Raw genomic sequence first — 25,840 nt, 5'->3', positions numbered from 1 at the left:
TTGTTTTAGTGCCTGCATCAACGTGACCCAGGAATTTTTTGATTCCAATGTCATTAGAACTGTTTTTTTCAGGGTCACATATGCTAAGAAATTTTAAGAAAAAATGCCCAAAGATCGTTATTTTGACTTCTTTTGGTGTTTTTGATGCCCTTTTACCCCACTAACCTGACCCATTTTCCGAAATTAATGGTTTTGAAGTTCATCCAAACAAACTTCGAACAAAAGGGAATATTTTAACGTGATAAGTAGCTTTCCAAAGCAAAATTTATACAAGAGTGCACACACTGAAATGTCTCGCCTTCTTTACTAATCATTGATATTATGTTGATAGTCCTAAGTATAAAGCTTTATTACAACGGTCACATAAACTTAACATTAACCAAGATAGCTAAACAAAGACCAATGAACTATGAAAATGAGGTCAAGGTCAGATGAACCATGTCAGGCAGACATGTACAGCTAACAAAGCTTCCATACAACAAATATAGTTGACCTAATACTTATAGTTTAAGAAAAATAGACCAAAACACAAAAACTTAACACTGTGCAATGAACCGTGCAATAAAAGCTGCGGGACTGACATACAGATCATAATATATTTCCATACACCAAATATAGTTGACCTTTGGCATATAATATTAGATAAAAAGACCAAAACTTAAAAACTTAACTTTGACCACTGAACCATGAAAATGAGGTCAAGGTCAGATGACATCTGCCTGCTAGACATGTACACCTTACAATCATTCCATACAACAAATATAGTAGACTTATTGCATAAAGTATGAGAAAAACAGACCAAAACACAAAAACTCAACTATAACCACTGAACCATGCAAATGAGGTCAAGGTCAGATGACACCTGCCAGTTGGACATGTACACCTTCCAGTCCTTCCATACACCAAATATACTAGCCCTGTTGCTTATAGTATCTGAGATATGGACTTGACCACCAAAACTTAACCTTGTTCACTGATCCATGAAATGAAGTCGAGGTCAAGTGAAAACTGTCTGACGGGCATGAGGACCTTGCAAGGTATGCACATACCAAATATAGTTATCCTATTACTTATAATAAGAGAGAATTCAACATTACAATTTTTTTTTTAAGTGGTCACTGAACCATGAAAATGAGGTCAAGGACATTGGACATGTGACTGACGGAAACTTCGTAACATGAGGCATCTATATACAGAGTATGAAGCATCCAGGTCTTTCACCTTCTAAAATATAAACCTTTTAAGAAGTTAGCTAACGCCGCCGCCGGATCACTGAAAAAATAGGGGGGGATTTAAAATGAACAAAATACTATATTACTCTGAACAAAGGAACAAGAAGCACAAACTAGTAAAGATTTATTACATATACTCACAACCTAGTAAAACATACACCATATAATGTCAACCTAGTAAAACATACACCATATAATGTCAACCTAGTAAAACATACACCATATAATGTCAACCTAGTAAAACATACACCGTATACTGTCAACATAATAAATTGTAAATAATCTGAAAAAAAACCATTAATCATGTAATACATTGTCAAAAAAGATGCTCCGCAGGGCGCAGCTTAACACGACCACAGAGGTCTAACCCTGAACAGTTGGGGCAAGTATGGACTCTGAAGTTGGATTGTGATAATATTTTTTGACATAATATAGGTTTCTGGCACAAAACAAATGTCAAGATCTTACAAATCTTTTACGAAATACTGTGCAATTAAAAAGATTTCTTTTTGAAAATTTTGAGTAATTTTGAAGAAAAAACAATTGAAACCCTTAAAAAAAGTGGAACCCCACACCCAAAAAACTTTTTGAATCCCCCCTTGGAGCAATTACCACCAAACTCAATCTCAGCCTTGTCATTGTGTTATATGGTACATTGTAGTACAATTTCAGAGAGATCCAAACACTTAAACACAAGTTATTGTCTGGAAACTAGACAAATGCTTGTCTTTAGCATAAGTTACAACAGCGTACGTACAACAGATACAGATAGTATAGGATGACCCAACATTGGTTCAAACTGAAACATTATTATACATTGAAATTTTCAAAATAGCTGATTTAAAGAAAGTGGCCATCTTCATTCGATTAATGTACAATGTATTTCTAAATGTACACATAATGGTATATAAATGTTCTTCTGACAACATGATAAAATCTCTTAATATAATAAAAACAGAACATCATCAATAAATAATATATTTTCTCTCAGTCAAAATACTTATCAAATCTATTCATTTTTAAAATTGTCTGCATGCCCAAACAAATACAACCTTTGATATAAGTTCTTTGTCAACTCATAGTGCGTAATTGTCAAATTATTTAGCAATGATCCTTTAAATTACTCAACCTAAAGATTCAGTTTTGATGTCCCCTAAAAGGTATAACATTCAGATGCGTTTACCTTCTTCCCTTTAACCTAATCAATCAATAGTCTTAAAGTACATAGTAATCACTATGATCTGGAAGATTATATAAACATACAGAAAATATTACAGATTGAAATTAAATTGGTCAGGAGATGAAAGTTTAAACATATATCTGATCTTCTTGGCTTCTAAAAGGTACAACCTTAAAATTATAAAATTCAGATTAAAGATTTGCCTGTTTTAATAATTATTCCCTGCAAAATATTAAGTTAGAAAACACATTCTCAAGATATGTTTTATGGTTTATAAATAATAAATGTCCAAATCTATGTTAAAATTTCACAATTTCAAATATTTATATTCCATATTAATTGTAGTTCATAAATATCATGAATGTTTCAACTATACATATATACATGTACATTTTTTTATTCACTTTAAGATGTAAAAGATTAATCAAAAAAGGAAATTAAAATTCTATCATTCTAGATGTGTTATGTGTATAAACCTGAATAATCAATTAGTTTCTAACATTCAAAAGGCAATTTCATACTCCAAATACTATATAGATACTTCTGTTGTTTATAAATATTATAGTACACATCAGTCTAATATTGGTCAGTTGAGAAATAAATTGTATCGATTCCTAAACCATGTCAACAGTTACTGTGTCCATGTATGATCTAATGATAAGTCCTATATAACATGTATAAGTGATAAATGTGTTAATGACATCAGTTTTATGGGGTCTGTCTCCTGTGTGACATTCTCTGTTTATCAAATCTAGCTTCTATCTCCTCGAGAACACGAGGGGTATATCTGACTACTAAACGCACAACTCCCTTTGCTTCTTTTAATAATTCTACGGCTCTCTCATGATGTTCTCCCTCCACACTGACACCATTCACTGATAACAACTGGTCACCTCTCTTAAGTCCTCCATGTCTGTCAGCTACGCCATCTTGGATGATACGAGAGATGTATATGGGTGAATTCTGTTCCTTGCCTCCCATCACATTGAAACCTAATCCCTCCTCAGTCTTAGGAAGTTCAACAACCCTGGGGTGGGCATGTCCTTCACTAGCAGCAAAGGCAGCAACAGTTGCCTGAAAACAATAAAATACAAAATTTAATTCCCTGAGATGGTCGTCTTTTCACTGGTAGCAACTGTGGCCTAAAAACAATTAAAATCTCTTTTGATAGCTGATTTTCTGAACAATGTACAAATGTATGTGGTAAAATTCAAGAATAAAATAAGATAAATATAACCTATATTTCTTAATATTTTACAATGCATAGTATTTTCTATATCTATTATATTCAAAATCACAAAAACAGCTAAGTGCAGCACAAAGTTCAGAGATTCAGAACAGTCTATGGGAGATAACTCCAATTATTTCTCAGCATTATCTTTTAATAGCTGTAGTTTTGGCCCTGCCTCAAGTTTTGACCCTGACTCAGCCTTGCACAGTATAAGTATTACTTTGGATTTAGTATTGGCCCTGATTCAGTATTACCTTAGCTGTAGCATGGGCCCTGACTCAGTAATACCATAGCTGTAGCATGGGCCCTGACTCAGTAATACCTTAACTGTAGCAAGGGCCCTGACTCAGTAATACCTTAGCTGTAGCATGGGCCCTCACTCAGTATTACCTTAGCTGTAGTAGTATTGGCCCTCACTCAGTATATCCTTAGCTGTAGTATGGGCCCTGACTGAGTATTACGTTAGCAGTAGTATAGGCCCTGACTCAGTATAACCTTAGCTGTGGCATTGGCCCTGACTCAGTAATACCTTAGCTGTAGCATAGGCCCTGACTCAGTATTACCTTAGCTGTGGCATTGGCCCTGACTCAGTATTACATGAACCTTAGCTGTAGCATAAGCCCCGAATCAGTTTTACCTAGCTGCCGCATTGGGCCTGACTCAGTATTACCTTAGCTGTAGCATTGGGCCTGACTCAGTATTACCATAGCTGTGGCATTGGCCCTGACTCAGTATTACATGAACCTTAGCTGTAGCATAAGCCCCGAATCAGTTTTACCTAGCTGCCACATTGGGCCTGACTCAGTATTACCTTAGCTGTAGCATTGGGCCTGACTCAGTATTACATGTACCTGAGCTGTAGCATAGGCCTTGAATCAGTTTTACCTAGCTGCCGCATTGGGCCTGACTCAGTATTACCTTAGCTGTAGCATTGGCTCTGACTCAGTATTACATAAACCTGAGCTGTAGCATAAGCCCTGATTCAGTTTTACCTAGCTGCCGTATTGGGCCTGACTCAGTATTACCCTAGCTGTCGCATTGGGCCTGACTCAGTATTACCTTAGCTGTAGCATTGGGCCTGACTCAGTATTACCTAGCTGCCACATTGGGCCTGACTCAGTATTACCTTAGCTGTAGCATTGGCTCTGACTCAGTATTACATAAACCTGAGCTGTAGCATAAGCCCTGATTCAGTTTTACCTAGCTGCCGTATTGGGCCTGACTCAGTATTACCCTAGCTGTCGCATTGGGCCTGACTCAGTATTACCTTAGCTGTAGCATTGGGCCTGACTCAGTATTACCTAGCTGCCACATTGGGCCTGACTCAGTATTACCTTAGCTGTAGCATTGGGCCTGACTCAGTATTACCTAGCTGCCACATTGGGCCTGACTCAGTATTACCTTAGCTGTAGCATTGGGCCTGACTCAGTATTACCTAGCTGCCACATTGGGCCTGACTCAGTATTACCTTAGCTGTAGCATTCGCTCTGACTTCATCATTTCCAGTTATATCTACAGTTTCATAGATATGTTCATACACCTCTCTGACAGCATTCAGAAAGTCACTTTGGAGAATCTTCTGTAGTGCAGCTAACTTTTGTGGAGGGACCTGACCACCTGTAACAGAAATATTATGATTAAAACAATAAATAGGTGCTATCACAATATCCAGAATGTGTTGAAGTGCAGCTAACTTTTGTGGAGGGACTCTAACACCTGTAACATATATTGTACAATAAAAACAATATCTAGAGTCCTTACGCCATATAAAATATATAGTATGTGTGGTTCCAGATACATTTTCAAAAAGTTAGGGTAGGTAGGTACAGATTTTTTTTTTATCTTGATTTTTTTACATTGAGTCTATAGGACATTGTAGGAGCAACATTTTGACTTTAACAGTGCTAATTTGTGAAAAATGACAAAAAATTGTTTAAGGTAGGCTATTATCAAGTAAAAAAAAGTAGGGTTGTAGGGTAAATGGAACCAGAAATTTACTCTACACAATGTGTTAAGCGTCTCTTATTTTTAGTGAGGGACTTGACCACCTAGTCTAGAACAGAAATTGTACACTGAAAACATTAAAGCACTAATCACAGCATTCAGAGAGTTGGATCTATCTTCTTTGGAGAGACCTGTCATATAGTTTTAATTCAACTGATTAATTTGGGACAATCAGTCATGGGTAGTCAGTGTGTACACTGTAACATTGGGACAGTCAGTCATGGGTAGTCAGTGTGTACACTGTAACATTTAGACAGTCAGTCACGTGTAGTCACAAAAATGTCAGTATTCTCCTCAGAAACTAACAAAACCTTTAAATAGACTTATTAAAAGGGGATATAGTTACGATACTGTTGTCAGGTCATTAAAGATTGCATATTTTGGCTTTAACATTGATTCACTGATAGGGTCTTTGCATCGGAACTAAACACATTTATTTCTAAAAAAACAGTTGTTGGCATGACACGGGTTATGTTCTTCTCATATATTTTATGATAGTATGATACTAAACCCCTAACGGGAGGGATTGTACCTGATATTCATATGATGAAGACATAATCTTTCAATCAGTTTAATTGAGGTCTGGAGCTGGCATGTCAGTTAACTGCTAGTAGTCTGTTGTTATTTATGTATTATTGTCATTTTATTTATTTTCTTTTGTTACATCTTTTGACATCAGACTCGGACTTCTCTTGAACTGAATTTTAATGTGCGTATTGTTATTCTTTTACTTTTCTACATTGGCTAGAGGTATAGGGGGGAGGGTTGAGATCTCATAAACATGTTTAACCCCGCCGCAATTTTGCGCCTGTCCCAAGTCAGGAGCCTCTGGCCTTTGTTAGTCTTGTATGATTTTAAATTTTAGTTTCTTGTGTATAATTCGGAGTTTAGTATGACGTCCATTATCACTGTACTATTATGCATATTTTAGGGGCCAGCTGAAGGACACCTACGGGTGCGGGAATTCTCGCTACATTGAAGACCCATTGGTTGCCTTCGGCTGTTGTTTGCTCTATGGTCGGGTGGTTGTCGCTTTGACATATTCACCATTTCCTTTCTCAATTTTAGTGTGTACATTGAGACAGTCAGTCACAGGTAGTCGGTATGTACATTGAGACAGTCAGTTACAGGTAGTCAGTGTGTACATTGAGACAGTCAGTCACAGGTAGTCGGTATGTACATTGGGACAGTCAGTCACGGGTAGTCAGTGTGTACATTGAGACAGTCATTCACAGGTAGTCAGTATGTACATTGAGACAGTCAGTTACAGGTAGTCAGTGTGTACATTGAGACAGTCAGTTACAGGTAGTCAGTGTGTACATTGAGACAGTCAGTCACGGGTAGTCGGTATGTACATTGGGACAGTCAGTCACGGGTAGTCAGTGTGTACATTGAGACAGTCAATCACAGGTAGTCAGTATGTACATTGAGACAGTCAGTTACAGGTAGTCAGTGTGTACATTGAGAGTCAGTTACAGGTAGTCAGTGTGTACATTGAGACAGCCAATCACAGGTAGTCAGTGTGTACATTGAGACAGTCAGTTACATGTAGTCAGTGTGTACATTGAGACAGCCAATCACAGGTAGTCAGTGTGTACATTGAGACAGTCAGTTACAGGTAGTCAGTGTGTACATTGAGACAGTCAATCACAGGTAGTCAGTGTGTACATTGAGACAGTCAGTTACAGGTAGTCAGTGTGTTCATTGTAACATTGAGACACCTAATCACATGTAGTCAGTATGTACATTGAGACAGTCAGTTACAGGTAGTCAATGTGTACATTGAGACAGTCAATCACAGGTAGTCAGTGTGTACATTGAGACAGTCAGTTAAAGGTAGTCAGTGTGTTCATTGTAACATTGAGACAGTCAGTCACCACAGGTAGTCAGTGTGTACATTTGGACAGTCAGTCACCGGTAGTCAGTGTGTACATTGTAATACTGGGACAGTCAATCATCATGATCATGAGTAATTACATTAACTTACTTTTCTGTAAGGCATCCAACAGGTCAATTGCTCTGTTGATATCTGAAAAAGAAAACAATAATTTACAACTACATGTACAATGTTTTGTCTTTCACCTGACAAAAATGTCTGTGATAACCTTGAGGCCTTATTACCATGATTAATACAGAATTCCCACAATAACAGCTTGCATTTTATAATAACTTGGTTTTCGTTATAACTTATACCCTTGCCTAAAAAGGTAAAAACAATACTAGGTGCAGTATCATGAGTTAGAGTATTGGCTTAACATAAAATTTATGTGAAGCAAATACTGCACCTACATGTACTGACCTAGTATTATTTTTACCTTTTTATTTCCTATCATTAGTCATGATGTCATAAATGCAGCTTGGATAGCAATTAGATGCTGATTTGACCAGGTGCCATATGACTTTTCTATAACCATGATAACATGTATAAGTGATTATTGTATCTAACTTCGGCACTTGGGATGGATTGATTTGGTCTATAATGACATGAAACCTTGATAGGGATGTCGTCCACAAATATGTTGTGCTGCATGATCATAAATAAAGGTAGCTGTGGAACTGTAAATCCAGGTCTGTTTGCCCAAAATCATGTTGCCCCTTTTACAAATGTATAAAGATTTTGTGTTGAATAAGTTTTTAATCATGCTATAGTGTATCGCTATGAACATCAATAAATTAAGGTAACTTAGGTTTTTTTAATTAGTCAGAGCTTAGACATAAATAAATCTAAATCTGTCTTTAACTCATAGAGGTCTAAACTTGTAGGTTTCAAGATTTGTCTCCCTTTAAAGGGGCATAAACTACGAGATATATATAACATGTATAAATAATCTGAAATATTATTTTTTTGGCCTAATAATAGTTCGTTTTTAGAAGCCAGTATCATGCATTCATGAGTATGGTTAAATTTTGATAAAATAAGCTAAAAAACATTGACTATGAATTATTCACTTGCAAGTGAATAATTTCGACCTCATTGAATCCGTATTCATGTGAACTTCAATTTAACCTCTTAGCTTGAGATGAATAACATGTGAATGGTATGTGTACAGTTATTTAAAGGAAAAGAACGTCAACATTGAAAGTGAAACAAAGGTAATTCATTTGATTGACTGATTCGATCCACACGTAAAAACGATGATAAAAATTTATTTTTCATTAACATGATTAAGGAATGACTGAAATATTTTTTCTGTTTATGAACAAATAACATAAAAAATGTGGTACACACTGAATAACCTGCCTAGTGGGTTATTTTAAAGTGTGCACCACATTTTTTATGTTACATGTATTTCGAATAGACAGAAAAAATATTACAGTCATTTCTTATAATTTTATTCAAAATTTTATTCTAAACCAGAGTAAACCATAAAAAAAATGTTAATGACATCAGGTGTCACATGCGAAATTATGTCTATGAGCTAATAAACGTAACAACGTCAGCCATTCATAAGAAGCATACAAATTCAATTATTCTATACTACATGTATGAAATTAAATATACATAGAAAAATCCAACTGCATGAGTTTGCTTAATCTATTTATATCTATATTTATGTTTACATCGCTTATATGGTCATCATTGACTTTAGAGGTCAACTCAATAGTTAATTAGAAAGTGTCAAGATTGATTTACACACAAAATGAAGCTACTTTGTTTTTCATGTCTGTGCCCTTTTCATTCATTTTCATTGTTTATTTTAGACTTTTAATAGTTTGGATAAATGTTTTACATTATTATAAATCAAATATTAGAATTTGATTAAAATCGGTGAATATGAATTTGACAGCTAGTTCCCCTTTAATTTAAGACAAATAATTACTCCAATAAGTCAATCAGTGTTAAGCTAGAAATATTTGACCTGAATAAGCAAATATTGACTACTACAAGTCGATAAGTTACCAAAATTGGTCACCTTCATGACCCAAGCACATTTATAAAAAGGTCAAGCATCTACATGCACATTAACAGCATTGAAAGACTATGCTTCTTCATGATAGCCTAAAAAAAACAGAGATAAGGTTTATTTTCTTTACAATGCAACCATCTAATACCAAACAAAATGAGGAAAATAATCTTGTGTTATGTACAAATGTTCAATTACATAATTAAATATAGATAGTGCACTCAGATCGTCAATTAAAATGAAGTAATTTCATAAACATAAATACCTTTACACCTAAACAAGTATGTCATTTTCTGATTTAAATAAGTCTTAAAATGACAGGGGCGTAGCTAAAATGAAACGATGTGCAAGCAACTAAAAAATTTTGGGACTCTTTTATCATTTGTTTATGCAGAAAAATGTTTTTTTTTGGTTTTCGGTAATAGGACGGTTATAAGAGGAGCTATATGTAGATAGGACTTATACAAAATTTATGAATGTAAAACTATTAATTAATCTTCTAACGAGTAATACATAAACAACACATATTTGTGATACAGAATTTACTCAAAATTGTCCAAAATCTGCTCTTCGGGTCTAGGCAGAAACAAACTTCTCTATTACTTTGTCAATATTCACACTGAAATCCCTAAGAATATGCAGTAATGCTAGTAACTGTCATTGTTCATTGTTGATCGTACATTTGTTTTCAACATACATGTACGTAGTACACTGATAGATCTCCATGGTAGCACTCGCAAGATGTTACAAACCAGCGTACGTGTTCTGCATCGAGCAATTGAATTCATCAAAATTACATGCCAGATCAGTTTCGTATGTCTCGGGCAGTGTTGAGATTTGTTCGTTTGTGATATTTCCTACAACACGATGAAGCAGACACAGCCATGACAGCGCAAAGAAGCCATTTTCTGATAATACTAGACCCGACTCCACTCTCCAGTTCCCTTATCATATGGTCTATGAACGCAAAAAATAATGAGACTTTCCAATACTAATTTGGCGTGTTTGCAGGGTGATTCGCTCCGGTAGTCTGTCGATCACATCGCCTCGGCATATTATCAACGATATCGAAGTGTTCTGATAATTCTAATACCGATTGGTACATCTCATTCCAAACTGGTGAACCGTACCTGAGACTACTATAACACAGTGTTATAGTAGTCTCAGACCGTACGTACACTGTAAAATGTGCTCCAAAACTACATATCTTAGACTTAGTATTAAAAATTCAAATCTTATTAAAGATACTAGTTACTGTCCGATTTTGTCATAATCTCCAATAAAACTTTAATTTTGAAACCAAATGCAGTTATTTACTCATATTTATCAATTAAACAGTGACAACATAGGTGCATGTTTCCTTTAACATTGAATTTATAAATTTTTATTTTGCTTTTTTTTTTTTTGCATGCCGAATCGATGTGCACGCAACTGCGTGTTAGCGTATTGGGATCTACGCGCCTGAATGAAAACAATTTTATATTACATATTTTGACTTTTGTACATTTATTTGTATGTCATGTTTGGCAAAAACAAAAATCAAAGAGCAGATTGCTCTGAGGGATACAATTGCCATTGTTTTCATTGACACATGTATACATTGTACATGTAGCTGGATAATATTATTTTCAAAACTAATTCAACTGATGTACATTTGTAAAATGTAATTTAGGTAATCTAAATAGTTACAAAAAAGCCAATCCCGGTTAAAAGTGTATGAACAATGTACTTTAGGCCTTTTGCGTTTTATTTTTGTACTATCAATTCCAAGTTTACTTTCCACAGCAGTCACTGTGAGACTCAGAGTGAGAGAAGTATTTCACTTCGTATCTTATCACCTTTTTTCCTACGTTAATTCTAGGAGGAACCCCATTCCTAACTCTTTAAATATTTAATTTCCTTTGGGTCAGCGATCACGACTCCTTTTTGTACGCATTCCTCGGTTTAAATTGCGATCGTTTTTAATATAATACGACGTTTATCGACAGAACGACTTAATTTTTCTCAATGCGTTGTACATGTTTTGATTTTGAATTCACGGAAGTGACTTCCGGAAGGGAGACAACTCAAAAAGATAATATGGAAGACTCCATTTCACCTGAAGGGGTGTTGAAAGTAACGGACTACATTTCTTTTAATTTAAATGATGCATATGATTTATAATTATGCAACAACAATGACCCTCAATAGCAGACATACATAGAAAGGATCCCATGACATGCATGAGTTATAAATTAATCAATTGAGTGGGGAATCCAGAGCAACTATTTAACTTAGTACCCCTTGAAGTCAAGTAAACTATACGCATGCGCATAATTACCTAAACAAACCCTGTAGTACATGTAGTAAGAACGTATATTAAACCTAAATGGTTCTCTATTTTTTATGGAAGTACAATATCAAATATCAGTTTAAAAACGGTGACATATAAGTAAAACTCCACTTCAGTTCTTATATGACAGAAATAGATTTATCGGAATTCAGAGAACTCTCGCATTTTTATCACAACTGGGGAATTCCCTCTGACGTGTTTCTAAATATAAATACTGATTGATTGTAATTTTCCGTGTTGTTAAAAACACGCATATAAGTCAAGGGAAATATCAAACATGAAGATTATGAAAAGAACATTATAGGAAAGTTGTTTAAGTTCAATCCCTTTGTTTGTTTTTACCTTTTAAAAAAGACAATCATAAGAATCTGAGATGGTCCTTAATCATGTTAATGTTTAGAATAAAACGGTTGACGTGAGGGAATTGTCCTGAGCCACTGGTATAAGTCTACAGATTGCTTGAAAGCAATCGTATACCAAAAAGGTCTCTAAGTCTTACAAGTAGAAGTTTCGAAACAGCTATATAAAACTTTTCACAAGCTGTGAAAAACAATCTTACCTTGTTTTTTTTTAATTCAAAATCTTACTCCTACCAAGCTTAATAATCTACTGGTAATATTAACTTTCAAATTTCAAAAATCTTGATTGAGCTCGTGGGCAAAATCATGAAATATCAAAAAAGTTTTATACTCATTAAGTTAATACGATGTCACCCATTCAACAAAGTGATTAGAGAAACATAACATACATGTTGTTATTGTGGGCTAAAATATAAAAACAAACTGTGATAACATATATGTATGTTACATGTTTCAAAGGGAAAATATATACAACCTTTATTTTGTTAAATTTTTCTCAAGTTCTATTGATATTATATATAATTTTCTTTAAGTATACTAATCTTTGCAAAGATATAACAGTTCATAGTTTACCAATCATGCATAGTACACTTATGTTATTACAGAAAATATATTCCTGCAATAACAAAAGGGTGTTATTACAGCTTCTCTGTATCTCTTTAAAGGTTTTGCTCTGACATGCATAACAATGTATATATTTTCAATTCATTGTAAGAAATGATGATCAGAGCTTGTAATGAGGCACTGAGCAAGATTCCAAGTGTCTCATTTACTCTCATATAGTAAGTTTCATTCTTGTAATAACTAAGCCTTGTTACCACAGCTTAGTTTCAATTTAAAGCCTTGTCTCATATTGATTTACCATGGTTGATCAAAGTTGTTTTAATGGAATTAGAAAATTAGTTATCAAGGTAATGTATTAAGCTACTGCGCAAAGTTTTAAGAATTTCAAAGTGCTCATTAAAGATGAAATATTTATGATATATTTAACTGATATCAAACACCACTACAGATTAAGGAAAAAAAGAGTAGACAACTCATGAAAGTGTCTGTAATAATGTAAATGCTCTTTTGTTCCGACGTTGGAAAGTTCCGGGCAGAAAAAATAACTAGCCGAAAAGTTCCGAAGGAACTTAGCAACTAGTTACTTTGTTCTTTCCTCTGGTTTAAAAGTACCTTTTTGCCAAATTCTTCAAAACCGGAACTAACAAACTAGCCCAAAAGTTCCAACAGAACTTATCAACCAGTCACAAAGTTCCATTTGGAGATTTGATGCAAAGTAAAAGCGTAACATATTATCTTTGAAAGTTTTCCAAGGGGAAAAAAAGATTCTAGCCACAAAAGTCAAACGGAACTTGTCAACTAGTCACAAAGTTCCGCTTTGTCAAATAAGTCTATAAAGGAACTAACAAACAAGTCAAAATTACCAACAGAACTTATTAAATAGTCAGACAGCTACATTCAGAGAGTTGGCTAAAAAATGGAAGAACATATCAGCAATGAATTTTTAAAAACCGGAACGCAGAGACTAAAAGACCCTAGCCACAAATGCCTAACGGGACTTATCAAATAGCTACAAAGTTCCTCCTTCATCGGCGATTTAACCCAAATTGGAAATAGCAAACTAGCTTAAAAGTTAAACAGAACTTATCAACTATAGTCACAAAGTTCCTCTTTGTCAAATAAGTCTATAAAAGAACTAACATATTTCCATTGTATTTATTCAATATCTATTTAAATACAATGAGTTATTAAAGAATGGTGGGCACACGTTCACTTTTCAGTAACACATTTTAGTTTTCATTTGATATACACAACTATGATGTACATATTGTCCAACTAGTTTGTTTTATACCGAGTGTAATGAATAGTTATTATGACATGCTGGAATAAATTGACTATATGATTTGTTCCTGAACGATGTAACTAGTTGTTTTGTTCTGGCCAGAATTTTTCAACTAGCTACATTGTTCCGGGTATTTTTAACTAGCTACTTTTTTCCGGAACTTTTCAACTGCACTCGGAATAAAACAGCTAGTTGGAAAGTTCCATCGGAACGAAATAACTAGTTGAAGAGTTCCGCCGGAACAAAGTAACTGTCGGAACATAGTGGCTGTTACAATAACACATGCAAAAATGATGCATGTTATTTTCTCTGATAACTTATTTAAGTTAGACCCTTGACTGTTCAATGCACATAGAGGTGCTTGCCACATGAGCTTTGACTCTGGAGGCTCACAAATCAAACAGATTTGCTTTCATTATATTTGCATTATATTTGCATGCTTTTTCATTTTTATTTGGTAGTATTTGCATGATGCTGCATGATTTGTTTATGTGATGGTCGGTTAAACATGTAGAGCTCACCAGAGTTCATGAATGTTTTTTTGTTATTATGTACATATATGCAGACTCTAAATAAAATTTACTAACTTACTTACGGTGGCTTATTATTAAAAGTGATAACATATTTTTTTACTTCTAAAATTACAACATTGAAGTTTGTTTCTGTAATTTTAAAAAGTTTGTGTGAAACTTTTTAATATTCACAGCCAAAATCACTCGAAGAATTGATTCTGAAATCAAAGTAGTACCCCTGACTGGAGATGGTGACAGGTCAACAAATAGTCCTATAAAGATTTTCACTATATATTTTAATAAAGTTTTCATGCCGATATTTTCCTTTTTTTTATTTTTGTCGAAACGCCGAAAGCACAGGCACTTGTTTCTATTCATGATAGTGGGTCTTCCAATGCACTTGTTTCTGTGGCCGAAAGTCCATGATCATCGTAACAAAATTTGGTATGACTACTAGTATACACAAAACCAAAAACGTTAAATATCTTTCAAAGGTGTAAAAGGCTTTTTTTTTCTTTTTCGCTCTACACAATGTTTATCATTGCAACATATAGAATATGTAAGAGATGTTGTAGTAATGAGGTCGAAGATGAAACACATTTTCTTTTTAACTGTGATAGTTTATCAGATCAAAGGAAAGACATGATAACAATGATAAATAATTGCTGCAAGAATTTTCAATATCTTGACCCTAAACAAAAACTGATATGGTTAATGAATAATGAAGATGAGAATTTATTATCAGAATTATGCATGTTCATTAAGAAATATGAAAAGTTTTAATGGGATTTATTTCCCTCTACTACTTGTAATTTGAACTTTATATTTTCTCCATAGTGAGTTCTAGAGCACCGTCCCTTGATGAATATTGTCCAGTAGCAATGTTAACCCTTGCTATTGTGCATTAGTCATGAGGAGAATCACTATTGGAGTAATCTCATGTATCTGTAGCTAGTTCTGAAGGATCCCCCCTTGATGACCTTTGCATTGTTGTGATGAAGTCCCTCACTACTGTGCACTGGTCATGAGGAGAACTACTGCAGATTGAGATACTATATTCCCGGTTCTATTTTTGCTATTTTTTAGTTTCCGTATTTTAAAATAAACTTAATATCATATCCTTTTAATATTAAATCGGCCTCATTGCACTCAATGTCTCTTACTATAATTATATCCTACATTACTCATATTATCAATTAATTATTTGTGTATTACTTATTGTGTATTTCACTAATGTTTATATAATCATTGTATTATGATGTTTTTGTATCTTGCCTGACAAGGGCCCATGATTGGAAAAATAAAATAATGTCTAATGTCTATTCTTTGATATCGTAATTTACCTTTTTCTAAATGAAGCGGTTCAACATTTATCGACGCCATGACTTCCTGGTCTCACTAATTAGCGACAACAAGAATTTTAGCGACAACAAGCGACAACAAGCGACAACAAGAATTATTTTAGCGACAAGAAAACATATTTTTTTTAATTAAAATTAATTATTGCAATAAACATTAAAAGAATATGCAAAAGAAATAATTTTAGCGACAAGAAAGTTAAAATTGATAGAAAAAAATGAAACATTATTTACATAATATTTTATCATCTATCATGTATAAAAGCCAGTATTACGTTTAATTATTGTGTTATGAGATTACTTTTCCTTGTGTTTTAGAACATATTATTAATTTATCTTATAATTTGGACGCTTTCGTGAGATTGTCTTCCCAGAGGTCAGGATAACATGTCTCTAGGATAACTCATCGCTCTGGAAAAAATTCGAACAATCGTCCACAAACTGACAAAATTAATATTCATAAATGATTTCAATAAAAGTTTGTTTATCAAGGATTTATAGTAAATATACAAATCATTGTCGCTATATATAATAAGACAGAGGCTATACTCATGATTTTGACAGCTCCGCAAAATAGTTTCTTTTCTTCTCTTCTTCAAGTTTTCCAGTTTTCCATCTTAATAAAGGTGATTAATACCTGGTGCATAAGTGGCATGTTTATTTAAAACTAGTTAATGTTTTGTTAAAAACAAAACAAAAAAGTTGGTGGCTATTTCACCGGCTGCGGCTCCGGTAGTGTTTTGCTAATTTGTCGTGTATAAAAAATAAGAATAGAAAAAAAATAGAAACATAATACACATGATACACTTAGATAAAAAAATCTCTATACAAATATATCTCTTTGAAACATTTATACAAATCGTGCATATTAAAAGTGATCTTCCTTACTTAGAAGTCTCTTAAACAACTGAGTCTTTTAAAGCATTTTCAAAAAGCCGATAACTATCAAAATAGATACTAGTTTTCTTTTCTTTTCTAGGAAGTATGTATTTAAAAACAAGAAAGAATGTGTCCATAGTACACGGATGCCCCACTCCCACTATCATTTTCTATGTTCAGTGGACCATGAAATTGGGGTCAAAACTATAATTTGGCATTAAAATTAGAAAGATCATAATATAGGGAACATGTGTATTAAGTTTCAAGTTGATTGGACTTCAGCTTCATCAAAAACTACCTCGACCAAAAACTTTAACCTGAAGCGAACGGACGGACGCACAGACGGACGCACAGACGGACGCACAGACGGACGCACGGACGAACGGAGGCACAGACCAGAAAACATAATGCCCCTCTATACTATCGTAGGTGGGGCATAAAAATGTACTGTATGTTAGTCGTAGACTACACATAAGCGACCCAATATAAAAATCGACATTCAAATTAAAACTTTCATTAAATTTATCCTCAGAATATATATCATGCTTGACATGAGAGGTATTTGCGGTAAACAAATTTCGAGAGCCGTAAGGTCTCACCATGGAAGTATTATATTGACGTCAATATAATACTTCCATGGTCTCACGAACAAATATGAGTTAAATCCCGCTGCATGTATTTGCCTTTAACTCGCCGCCCAATAACTGTATACATATTAAATATGAGTTTAATCCCGCTACATTTAATGGCCTATCAACTCGCCCCACTAATGAATATGAGTTTAATCCCGCTCTTGTCTTCATGTTGTATGTTTTAATGTTCAGTTGTGTTTATGTTATTTTATATTCGGTTAAAAGCTCTTTAGAGCTTATGTTTGTATTGTTATATGTAAACCGATTCAACATAAAACTTTCGTATTAGTTTAATCCCTCTGCATGTATTGGCCGACCAACTCGCCCCACATATGATCACATATGAATATGACTTGCCCCACTTATGAACATGAGTTTAATCCCGATGCATGTAATGGCCTACCAACTCGTCCCACTAATGAAAATGGGTTTTACGCCCAACCAAATCGCCTTGATAATAGAAATAAGTAGTATCCCACTGTATTTAGACTTAACACTTGCAACTCGCTCCGCTAATGAAAATGAGTTAAAGTTTGGTTAAATTAAAATTAAAGCTGGTGTGTTTATGTAGATTAAACTCTTTATTTGTACACAATTAAGTGTGATTTATACTTTTATTATACAGATGCAAATATTTGATTAAAATCAGATATTACTCTTTACACATGTTACAGGGACAGTCTAAGTCAGTATAAACTAGAGTTGTCCTTGATCTTTTCGAAAGATGTTTACTTCCCAGCAAGAAGACAGATCTAAGAATGCAGGCGGACCGTGACCCTGAAAAACAAATCAGAAAATTTTAGTTTGAACAAAAAATCAATTTACAAAAAAGCTGAACTTGTTAGTTATTCGGTATAAAGTCATCTTAAAATTCAACGTGAACTAACCCTAACTCTAAACTATTTATTTTGAAATAGATATGTCTGTATCCACGCGTTGTATACCTTTTTACAAAACTATTTTCATTTTTCTGTGTACGTTATTTTCTTTGGCGGTATTCTGTGTAATCAAGGAGGTCATATAACATAACCTTCTTGGTCCACGGTTATGTTTGTGTCTCTGAAATTGTCTTACATCCAAGACGTTTAAACACACTTAATTATTTTTTCACACATGTTCTTAGTCGGGAACCTGATGTTCCATGGTTGTATGTCGTTTGCTGATGTGGTTCTTAAGTGTTTCTCGTATCTTGTTTATATATATATATATCAGACCGTTGGTTTTCCCTTTTTTTAATGGCTTTACACTAGTCATTTTTGGGCCGGCCCTTTCCAGTATAGCTTGATATTCGGTGTGAGGCAAGGCTCCGTGTTGAAGGTCGTATTTTGAACCGTATAACGGATTTTTATACATTATGACTGGTGGAGCGTTGTCTCATTGGCACTCCGAGTAGATAGCCGACTGCATGTCCCCAGCATGACTTGTGTAAAACAATAATTGTCTAGGTCGAAACTGGCATTCCGTTTGGAAATCAGCCTATTTGCGTTTCGTCTACTACGTATCGGTTAACCACAACAATTCTCCTGTTACTTTCATTTTTTTTCTATCTTCTGCTTGATATATTGGACAGACAAAACTTTTTTACCATTCTGATTGGGAATCCCGGATATATACAAGTCTGAAGGAATATACTGCATAGTACGGGACTTTTTACCAGATTTAAGTCTCAAATTTTACTAACTAGGCACTATAGGAGTGTGAAGCTGATCGGTCATTTTTTTTTCTCTCAAGTATTTCAAATATTTCTTCATCTTTTTTTTTATTGAGCATGTTTATCTGTAGGAACAGATGCAATAGTAGTTAAATGATCTTTAATATTACCATAGACATTTATATGTCCTCAGTGGCGGATGTTAAGCCGGGGGGTCCGGGGGTTGAAGCCCCATTTTTAACGATCAAATGCAATACAATACAATACAATACACTACTATATTTTATTACTTTTCAAAGTAAAGGGCCCAGGTTCAATCCACCATATTCTACATTTAAAAATGCCTGTACCAAGTCAGGAATATGACAGTTGTGAGGCCCCTCATGGGGGGGGGGGGGGGGGTTCTAGTAATCACATAATCACCATTTTTTTGCCAATATAATCACATAATCATTAAATATTTGCTTATCTTTAGTAATCAAATAATCATAAACTAAAAATACAGTCCTAGGTAATCAAATAATCATGAAATATTTGGCTTAATAATCAAATAATCATTAAAAAAACGGCCAAGTAATCACATAATCAAAAACCCCATGAGGGCCCTCAGTTGTTATCCATTCGTTTGATGTGTTTCATCCTTTGATTTAGCCATTTGATTAGGGATTGTCCGTTTTGAATGTGTTTTTAAGACCATAACATTAATAACAACATTACATAAACATTACAGAGTGATTAAAGAAACATAAAATAATAGTTCAAATGCATGAGGAAAGGGTCAGTGGTCAAGGGGAGGTAATTTTGCTATCTATTTATTAATTTTCTGATTTTCTAAGTTGCAGGCCTTTATCTGAAAAAGATATAAACCAAAAAAAAAAAAATTTAAAAAAATGCTATCTTCATTACTCATGATCCATGTAAAAGGATAAATTTTTGTTTGAATTAAATAAAGATTCACTAAACTGGTTTTTTTTCTTCATATAATCAGTCATATCTCTTCTGAGGTTATTGAAAAGAGGGCATTCCAGAAGAAAGTGCATTTCATTTTCAATAGAATTTGAATTACAATATAAACATATCCTCTAATGTCGAGGTAATATTTCATATTTACCACACACATTGATAAATCGTTCATGTCTGTCAGTTTCTATTCTTAAACAGTGATTGCTGGATCTCAGTGTATTTTGTTAACAAATATTTTTGGGGTGCCTTAAATCTAAATACTGTTCATAGTCAAATGACCTCTTGAATGAATAGTAAGCGTCCAATTTGCCTTGATTCTGTAAAAAAAAAAAGAATCCTGCATTTTCTCCCAATCATTTCGAAAAGTTGATTTGATTTTTTTTTTCAGTAAATCTTAAAATTCATTTTTGCCTAAAATTTTTACATGCTGTACATATATTTAGGTTAATACCCAATTTTTCGCTGTCTGCTTTGTTGGAATCCCCATTCCCTCCTCTTTAGCCTTGGTCGACTCCCTTTTAAAAAAAAATGCTGGACCGTCCAGTTTGTCCTTGTATATAATTATACTATTCAATAGATACTACAACGGCAATCAGCAATACTCGGGTTAATACGCTACTCTTCTTCAATCCCTCGGTCGATTCCGTTCCTCATAGAAGGAGAGCCCTCGTCATTCCTCGGGTGTATCCGCTACTCATCGGGTGCTCATAAGGAGAGTAACGGATTAAACCGAGTACTGCCGATTACAGTCTCCGCCAGAACAGGTTCTAGTACCGTAATTTATTTCCTTGTTTAAAGTTAACTTAACTTCAAACTTCCTGATAAACTTTGGCTAATATCAAGAAAAACTCTATTTTGTGACCTTCAGTAGAAGCAAGGTATGTTAGATAGATACTTGATTCTCTATAAACTATAAGTACAAGTTTCCTGAGACATTATTAAAACTCAATACACATACTATTCTATATAGAGATGACCCTCGACCACACCATAGATGTAATACCCATAGATAAAGCTCGCCAAAAGTTCCCCACTGTTCTCTATTGTTAGATACAAAGAACCATGACCAAATTGACTGTCTTTGATGTTATATGTGTGTTGTACCCAATCAAGTAACTCTAGCCATATTTCTTATCTGTTGATCTCATTGACCAGTCCAGCATAATAGATTTTCTTAAATGTCTTCTCGAGTTATGTCCCTTCTGTTGTTAATATATGTCTATTTTTAGCACACTGGACAGACAAACAGAATGGTCAAAAAATGGATGAAATCGATCAAAAATTGCGCATTTTACGAGGGAAATATTGAACTAAATTCAAAAATGTAGTTTTAGGCTTGTGTCTTCATATTTCATAAAAACTGTGTTCCTGTTAGTTCCTGAAAATGGGAATAGCACCTTTCTGTGCTTCTGAAATACACCTTTTCTTTGATATGCTTCATTAAGGTGTCGAACTGCGTCGAATTTGGGGAAAAAATAATAAGAAAGTACATTATTTTCCTTTTTTCATCAGGTTTTCTGGTTTTAAAAGAGAAATTGTCTTTTTAAAATCATTTTTATATTTTTCAGAATAAGTTAGTTAATATATTATATCATAGATGAATTTTATATATTTTATGGCTAATTACAAAAATTATAATAATTTCATTCAAGTGGTTTATGAAATATGTATTTATAATTACTGTAAAGAGTTTTAAGTTTAGTGAAATATTTACAAAACATACAATGCATGGAAACTAATTTTTGGAGCATACATATTTTCAACTTGTTTAATGTTTTCTAACAATTATATTTTCAATAAACTTGTTTATAAGTAATAGTAAACATTGTTAATTATAAGATAGAGTTAAATTGATATAAAATTTAAAAAGGATCAAAACAGAAGTTCTGCCTAAAAAAGAAAAATATTCATATTTATTAGTTTCTTTTCGATAATAATTTGTTATATTGTTTTATCTAAACAAATATTATTTTTTATAATCAAGTCAATATAAAATATATATTTTGATTTTGTTTCTTTCTGATTTTTAGCATGTTTAATTGCTAAGTAGCTTTTAATTGTCAGTTTTCTATTGTCATGATTGTAAATCTGCATCTCCATGACCAACTGGTTCATGTCATTATCAGATAAGTGTGAAAGCCATTACAACGCACATATAACCTTTGAAGTCAGGGTTGAGCTTCATCTATGGGTATTACATCTATGACCACACGTAGATATCTGTTCTTGAAATATCTATCTAAAATTCGTACAAGACCACACTCTCACTATACCACAGGGGTTCGAAAAAATAGACAAATCAGTGCGGATCCAGAAGTAGTCTTGAAATTAAGGCTATTATAATTTTTTTCTTTGACGCCTTAAAGAAAAAATTATAATAGCCTTTCAAGACGTCATAATTATTTCTTTTAATAATTGTTATCATTTTTCATGTATACAAATCTTTGAATGTTAATTAGGGAGCTACCATTTGATTTTTATGGAGGGGGGGGGGGGGCTAGGATGAAAACTTTTGTCCTGCATTTTTTTTAGCTGTAATCTCTGTCCTGCCTTTTTATTTTTCACTCTCATCGGTTCTGTCTTTTTTTTTTTTTAGTTTATCCCGACTTTTTTTTACCTAAATTGTCGTCCTGACTTTTTTTTTTGCAAGTGTCACATCCTGCCTTTTTTTTTTACTCAAAACTCCTGTCCTGCCTATTTTTTTCAAATTTCATCCTAGCCCCCCCATAAAAATCAAGTGGTAGCTCCCGTATGTGCAAATGTCAAAATTGTCGGATTTATAGCATCTAAGGCTATAACTATAGCATCATTTGAAATACCACATTGGAATAAATAGAGATTAATTGGTTTGACAAATAACTGATGCATTTACGACTGTGGGTTTAACGGCATCAAACATTAATACTGATATCTGATTAGTTTAAGATACTTATGATATAATCAAGCAAGTGATACAATCAACCTTAAATTTCAGGTTCATCTGACGAAAGATTTTGGACACTTAAGTGTCTATGTCAGTTGATTTAATTTAATGTTAATGTGAAACATTTTAACTGATTTACTCATTAAAAACGCTCTGATTCTAGCTTAAGTATGAAAAATCTATCAAATATGCCCAAAAAAATGTCACTTTTCAGATGGTTTTCTTCAAAAATGAAAGTGGCCGCATTCATTCTCAACCTTTTTATATATGTTATGTATTATCATCAAATACAATTTACATTTTAATATAACACTTTCTGTCAAGACGGAAACCGTCTAAAATTTAAATAAAATGCTAAAATTGTGAAGATTTCAGTAATTGAGCATGACTTAATGATGCTAAGTACCCGATATATGAACATTGTATTGTCAAAAACAGCCAATATTTATGGAACAGAAGCATTCTACTTTCCAATAAATAACTAAAAGTTTACATTTTATCAATTTTGTAAAACTGCTATATTTTGGGGCCAAAAAGGGATCTTACTGGACCTTCTTCTTTTCTGCTGAAGTAAGATTGAATATAAGAACTTCTTGTGATAGATCAACTACTTTTTGTAATGCAAAAATTATCACGATGACAAGATGTATCAACCCTTAGAAATTGAGGAAAAACGTCTATTTGTTTTGGAGTTATTGCACCTGAAATACAATAGTTTCTAATGTTTGGAAGTTGTCTCCCATTGTTATCGTGAAAACTTATTATGGAGCTAGATTAAAATTTGAAATTTAAAAAAAAGTTCAACACAAGATTTATTTTCACTGAAAAATACAGAAAAAAATCTGTTGACCTGTTGTGGAGTTTAATTACCCTTGAAATTATATTATTTTTCATTTTTTGGGGTTATAATCATGAAAAATGTAGGAGTTCAACATGAAATTTCAGAAAATTAAGAGAAAAATTGTTTGGATTTATTTCCTATGAAACCAAATTTTTGTATTTTTTGGCTGTAAATTCTGAAATTATTGCAGAGGTAATTATGAAATTGATATATGCATGAGAAGATCTATTTCCTTGAAGATTTCAGAACAAATATGTAGACCATTTTTTTGTGTTATTACTATTACATGTACATGTACCCTTGAAATATATGTAATATTTTCCAATTTTAGCATAATTCAGCTGTTAAATATTTAAAAAAAATTGTGAAAGATCAATTACTCTTTGTATAAAAACTAATCAAAACTGAAAAGTGTAAAAACTGCGAAATTGATTTATAAGCATGACAACATGGATAAGAGCTATCTAGTTTGATATTTTCGACAACCTACTCCTGGATATTGTTTTTTTTTGTAGCATTATATTATAACATCATGTATATCGTGATGTTGTTTAAAAGGGCAGTTACTGCAGGGGGAGGTGTGAACCTAATTTGGGTCCAGTATTACATTGTATTGTAGGGTATATTCTCCATTGTTGATATAAGAAACAGTCTGTGTAAATTGCAATCCTGCTATATGAGTTTTTGATCTATTTTAAAACAATTAAAGACTCAATTAATATGATAAATGAACAAATGGAAATTTGAAAACCTTAAATTATTCATAATTTTGTTGTAATAATTATATATACAGAAATATGGTATAAGGATTAAAATTATTTTAACTAATGGGATCACATGGAAAATATATATTTTTTTTATCATGGCTGCAACAATTTACTTATTTTTCATATACTCTGTGTTGATTTTTTGTTAATTACGGTCCAGGCAACAAAATTCTAACCACTGAGTGAAATATTATTTATAGAACAACTAATCGAAGAATTCAAAAAGAGAAAAAATATCAAACCGTGACTGTATGCATGAACAACACACACATTCACATTAAAATTATGCCCTTTAAGTGCACGCATGAGTTAGTGATAAGTGTTGCTTAGTCACTTAAGTTGAATATTTTTTCATATTTGAATTCTTTGATTAGTTGTTCTTTTCATATATGACCGCAAAATTTTTGCGGACGTGTATTGGTATCACGTTGTCATCGTCGTCATCTTCGTCCGTGTCATTCAAAGACATTTTGTTTCCGGACAATGACTTTAGTACATGTAAATAGACATCTATGAAATTTAAACACAAGGTTTATAACCACTAAGTTGATTTGGGGGTTATGGTGCCAACAGTTTAGGAATTAGGGGCAAAAACAGGGCCCGAAGAAACATTTTTTCTAGTTTCCAGACAATAACTTATGGTATGGTGTATGGATCTCTCTGAAATTATACCACAAGTTTCCATACCACAAAAGGATTGTTAGGATTGGCTTTAGAGAGGGGTATGGCTTAAACGGTTAAGGAATTAGGGGCAAAAAAGGGGGAAAACAAGGGTTTATGGACAATGTTAATGGAATAAAAGGACACATTTTAAGTTTGGATTACCACCCTTACACTGCTATTGAATTATATACATTAACATAGAAATATTGTATTGTCTTGAGGTGCTTAGCTGTCAATTTATTTTCATAAGTTACTATTTTACTGATTAAGCAATATCTATTTTAAGCCATGCACGATTGTGTACTGGTATGTAACTTTCATTAACTTTCTATTTAAAGCCTTTTATGATGTATTTAAATGGTAATTATGAAGACACACTGCACAAACACTCCTCCTTCCACTAGGAAGGAACCGCCTATGACAGTAAGCAACATGTGTGTAACTTAGAATATTAAAAGTTGTGATAAATGATGTAATTTTTCAGCAGAGATGTGCACCAACCAATGGAGAACAATTGAGATGGTTATTTTACAGTAGTAATAGATTTCAATGGAGGAAGGTA

At 33.4% G+C, this 25,840-nt stretch overlaps 2 protein-coding genes and 1 long non-coding RNA gene across 6 annotated transcripts in view; 1 reads left to right on the top strand and 2 right to left on the bottom strand.

Annotated features, from left to right (window-relative positions):
- Nucleotides 1-1,343: 1,343 nt before the first annotated feature.
- Nucleotides 1,344-16,005, bottom strand: LOC143084052 (protein lin-7 homolog C-like). 4 transcript variants are annotated; one of them, XR_012981005.1, is made up of 5 exons: nucleotides 15,945-16,005; nucleotides 7,635-7,676; nucleotides 5,112-5,260; nucleotides 1,467-3,486; nucleotides 1,344-1,406 (listed from the first exon to the last, which is right to left on the bottom strand). XR_012981005.1 is itself a non-coding variant. In XM_076260466.1 (4 exons), the coding sequence occupies exons 1-4, from the start codon at nucleotides 15,982-15,984 to the stop codon at nucleotides 3,121-3,123; spliced, it is 597 nt and encodes a 198-aa protein (XP_076116581.1). In that variant the 5' UTR covers nucleotides 15,985-16,005; the 3' UTR covers nucleotides 1,344-3,120. The 4 variants fall into 4 exon arrangements, 1 of the variants encoding a protein (XP_076116581.1); XR_012981006.1 differs by having other exon boundaries at nucleotides 1,344-1,436; nucleotides 1,497-3,486; XR_012981007.1 differs by having other exon boundaries at nucleotides 1,497-3,486.
- A 2,065-nt stretch (nucleotides 16,006-18,070) lies between these two features.
- On the bottom strand, nucleotides 18,071-20,395 carry LOC143082077 (uncharacterized). The gene is made up of 2 exons (XR_012980264.1): nucleotides 20,233-20,395; nucleotides 18,071-18,247 (listed from the first exon to the last, which is right to left on the bottom strand). It is a non-coding gene; the product is annotated as an uncharacterized LOC143082077 (long non-coding RNA).
- Nucleotides 20,396-20,829: 434 nt separating this feature from the next.
- The window catches only part of LOC143084339 (uncharacterized), a 38,791-nt gene continuing 33,780 nt past the window's right edge, over nucleotides 20,830-25,840 (top strand). The window contains exons 1-2 of the mRNA XM_076260751.1: nucleotides 20,830-20,962; nucleotides 25,763-25,837. Coding sequence (XP_076116866.1) covers nucleotides 25,828-25,837 — 10 coding nt within the window. The 5' untranslated portion in view covers nucleotides 20,830-20,962; nucleotides 25,763-25,827. The remainder of the gene's footprint in view (nucleotides 20,963-25,762; nucleotides 25,838-25,840) is intronic.

Source organism: Mytilus galloprovincialis, chromosome 7, assembly GCF_965363235.1.
Source record: "Mytilus galloprovincialis chromosome 7, xbMytGall1.hap1.1, whole genome shotgun sequence".
Classification (NCBI taxonomy): Eukaryota; Metazoa; Mollusca; class Bivalvia; order Mytilida; family Mytilidae; genus Mytilus; species Mytilus galloprovincialis.
Note: the sequence above shows the minus strand (reverse complement) of the source record. Positions and strands in the feature narration are given on the sequence as shown.

What these genes read in the sequence shown, in the direction of transcription:
- LOC143084052 (XM_076260466.1), bottom strand. Translation starts at nt 15,984, where the DNA reads ATGGCGTCGATAAATGTTGAACCGCTTCATTTAGAAAAAG. An exon ending in ACCGCTTCATTTAGAAAAAG is followed by an intron (nt 7,677 to 15,944) that starts GTAAATTACGAT and finishes TTTCTTTTTCAG; the next exon opens with ATATCAACAGAGCAATTGAC. An exon ending in GAGCGAATGCTACAGCTAAG is followed by an intron (nt 3,487 to 5,111) that starts GTAATACTGAGT and finishes TATTGTTTTCAG; the next exon opens with GCAACTGTTGCTGCCTTTGC.